Raw genomic sequence first — 3299 nt, forward strand, 5'->3', positions numbered from 1 at the left:
GATGCATGCTGCGCGATGTAGGTCGCCGTCCCCGCCGCCGCCGCCGCCGCCGCCGATGACGACGACGAAGAGATGAGGAGACACCACGTCCCTTTCTTTCCTGAGATATGCGCTACTTATAGCTTGATTAGTGTCTCGTTTGTTTCTCCTGCAGTAGGAGTGAATTAATCTTCTATTCACCCTCAAAAGAAAAAAAAAATTCTATTGTGTTTCATTGAACAATACTTCCAAACCATATATAATGCTGTTACAGTGTTATTACTTCATCGTGAGAATAACCACAGATTCATGACAAGTACATCTTGCACGCTAACTGAGCAGTCTGACACACACTATTTTGCGCACAGCGTAGTTGCATAGATTGTTTTTTCGAGGAATCAACAGGGTGCTAGGAACTTCAATTAACTGACGACGGGGGTATGAAGACTAGTTCATTCACGATTCACCACAACCAAATTGTGGAGCCAACATTCTTATTTCTTCAGCATCCATGTTCCAGAACACGTCAGGGCATTGGTCATCCTCCCACAAGGCAGCAGTACGTTGTTGCCGGAGCGCAGAAGGGGACACTGCTGCATGGTTTCTCGTCTGCTTGATGAATGCCCTGCGGCAAGGAAGCAGGTGCCTGCAGTGGTGTCTCCATCTCCCTCCAAATCTGATCCATGGGGAATCCATCGGTGCTCTCAAGGGCACAACTACCTGTGATGCAGCTACTGACATTGACACTGTGAGTGTCACCACAGCTCATTCCATCGACAGGAGCAGTGTCAAGGAGCCAGCTGGATTGGTACGTCACTACGTCAGTGAGAAGGATGAGGACGAAGGTGACGTGTTCATCTCCCTCTCCTGTGCTTTCGTTCTCATGCGTGTCTTCCAGTAGTTCTTGATGTCGTTGTCGGTGCGGCCCGGCAGCCTCCGGGCTATCCTAGACCAACTTCACGTCGATCGAAAATCTCAGTGTGATTTCCAGCCAGCTTCACCTAAATTAAGTGACTGAGGAACGAAACTGATGTCTATGTCACTGGGACGATCAAAACGAAGTAACGAACCTGTTACCCCAGTGAGCACGGAGCTCAATGACAAGGCGCTCCTCCTGCGTCGACAAGCGTCCCTGCTTCAGGCCCGGGTGGAGGTAGTTCACCCACCGCATGCGGTAGCTCTTGCCTGTCCGGTTGAGGCCTGTATGAGCATGAGCATACACAGAGAGCGTGAAGCAACTACTGTGAAGTGAAGAGGTTTGTGCTTGTTCAGAGATGGTATACGTGTTGCTGTTGAATTGATTGCTGGCTTAATCTGCTTGAAGGATTATTGGAAATTTCTAAAATAGAGTGGTTACCTAATTTGCAGTAGTAGTTTCACAACCCCTCAAACCTGAGACCTGGGCAATGGAGTCCCAGCGGCGGCCACCAAGAAGGCGGACAGTACATACCAGTTGCATGTCCTCCTGCTCTGTCCATGGCCCCTTGCGCATCTCCTCCCTCACTGTCACCATGCTAACTTTGCTTGTTTCCACCTTGGATTCCAGGTTCAGCGACGGTCACCGAGAAGGGGATCGGAACCCGTCTGGCTGCTCTTCTTTCCCTTTCCGGTTGCGGACTAACATTCCAGTTTCAGCTGGTTTACATCCTTGATGGACTCGATCCAGCCTGATATGAAAGGAACAAGCAGCCTGTTCGGTTGGCTGGTTCGTGAAGAAGTACTACTGGCTGGTTTGTGTGAAAGAAAAATACTGTTCCGGGAAATTTACGATCGTTTACGACAAGCCACAGCTAAGGTAGCTACTAGTTGTATTAGGGAGAAGGAAGCCACCACTTTGCCTCAGCCTTACCTGTGTATATGGGGATGCTGGTGGCTTTGCCACTACTCATTTATAGTAACACACTCTCAATTTAATAATAAATAAAATAAAAGAGGAAACACTTACAATGGCTGTCATTTAGAGAATCTCAGGTATCCTCATCTTATCATCATTGTGGGCTCAGAGTTGGTAAAAAGTTGGCTTCCCTTGGTCTCAAGTCTTTAGTTGATACCGGTGCTGGATTTATGTAATATTTGTACATATTATTACACTTCAAATAGCATCATTATTTTACCTTTGTTGTAACATGGCTTTGGCGGGTGGCGAAGGCCCCCGACAGCGGGGTGTCGCCAAGGCGTCTTCGAGCGTCTTAGAGCGGAGACCCGGCGCTGACTAAAGGAACTTTCCCGGCTATGCTCGAAGGGTGCTGAATCTCCTTTTTATCGCGGACTCCGCCAAGACCAGGCACGTATCCCGCCGACCGCTCAGGCGGGCGTCTCCGGTATTACGGGCGGAGGCCGCCTTATCTCTAAACTAATCAAACAAACGATCTTGCCTAAGTGTGCGCAGGTACTCAAGAGCAGGCGCTCGCGGTCCGCGCAAGCGCGCCAGCATGGCCCCTGCGCGGCCGGGCGGAGACCTACGGATGATGTCTCCGCCCGGACTGGCGGAGACTCTCCAAGGCGACGGCGCGCCCCTGAAGGCGGAGGCCAGCGGCCGGGCGGAGACCTGCGGATGATGCCTCCACCCGGACCGGCGAAGATTCTCCAAGGCAACGACGCGCCCCTGAAGGCGGAGGCCAGCGGCGAGAACCATGGCCCCCGCGCGGCCGGGCGGAGACCCGCAGGTAATGTCTCCGACTGTCCGGCGGAGACTCGCCAAGGCAGCGACGCGCCCCGGGAGATGAAGGCCAGCGCCGGGGACCCAGGCCTTTGGGCCAAAGACCGAGCTACAGTGGGCCGGCTGCTCATGTAAGCCCATCACTTGAAGACGGTATGGCAGGATTGCCCCGTGAACAAGAGGCTAGCGGCGGAATATTCCAGGAATGTACTGTAGCAGTTGAGGGGCATTGTAATAAATTCTGTTATGTAGTAGTTGAGTCCTATAAATAGGGGACACTTGTAACCGTGGAGGTCGGTTGGTGGACGAATTAATGAAACCATAGCTTTCCGTGTCATTCCCTTGCTCACCACTCTCCCCCTTATCGTTCTTATCCCAAGCCTCCGCCTGAGGCCGATCGTCCAACGGGCGGAGGCCTCGGTCTCTCCCACGTTGTTTGAAACCGCTAGTTTCAACATTGGCGCCCACCGTGGTTGGGCCAAGGCAAACCAACGATGGCAGGGAAAAGAAAGACCACCACTAGAGCAGCAGTGACCACGGGTCAGCGGGGAAGGCCTAGGCGCAACATTCGTGGCGCCTACGCAACCTCGCCAGCGGAGGATGACACCAGAGCAGATGCCCAGGGTCAACCACCAGAACCCCAAGACCGAGAGATTCAAGA

General features: G+C 52.6%; 1 protein-coding gene across 1 annotated transcript; it reads right to left on the reverse strand.

Annotated features, from left to right (window-relative positions):
* Positions 1-795: 795 nt before the first annotated feature.
* Positions 796-1492, reverse strand: LOC136505875 (myb-related protein MYBAS2-like). Its single transcript, XM_066501009.1, has 3 exons — positions 1372-1492; positions 1050-1179; positions 796-934 (listed from the first exon to the last, which is right to left on the reverse strand). Exons 1-3 carry the CDS (start codon positions 1490-1492, stop codon positions 796-798), a joined length of 390 nt encoding a protein of 129 aa, XP_066357106.1.
* Positions 1493-3299: the final 1807 nt, after the last annotated feature.

The sequence above is a fragment of the Miscanthus floridulus genome, chromosome 14 (genome assembly GCF_019320115.1).
Source record: "Miscanthus floridulus cultivar M001 chromosome 14, ASM1932011v1, whole genome shotgun sequence".
Classification (NCBI taxonomy): domain Eukaryota; kingdom Viridiplantae; phylum Streptophyta; class Magnoliopsida; order Poales; family Poaceae; genus Miscanthus; species Miscanthus floridulus.

What these genes read in the sequence shown, in the direction of transcription:
- LOC136505875 (XM_066501009.1), bottom strand. Translation starts at nt 1,492, where the DNA reads ATGGTGACAGTGAGGGAGGAGATGCGCAAGGGGCCATGGACAGAGCAG. An exon ending in CTCCATTGCCCAGGTCTCAG is followed by an intron (nt 1,180 to 1,371) that starts GTTTGAGGGGTT and finishes ATGCTCATACAG; the next exon opens with GCCTCAACCGGACAGGCAAG. An exon ending in CGTGCTCACTGGGGTAACAG is followed by an intron (nt 935 to 1,049) that starts GTTCGTTACTTC and finishes ATCGACGTGAAG; the next exon opens with TTGGTCTAGGATAGCCCGGA.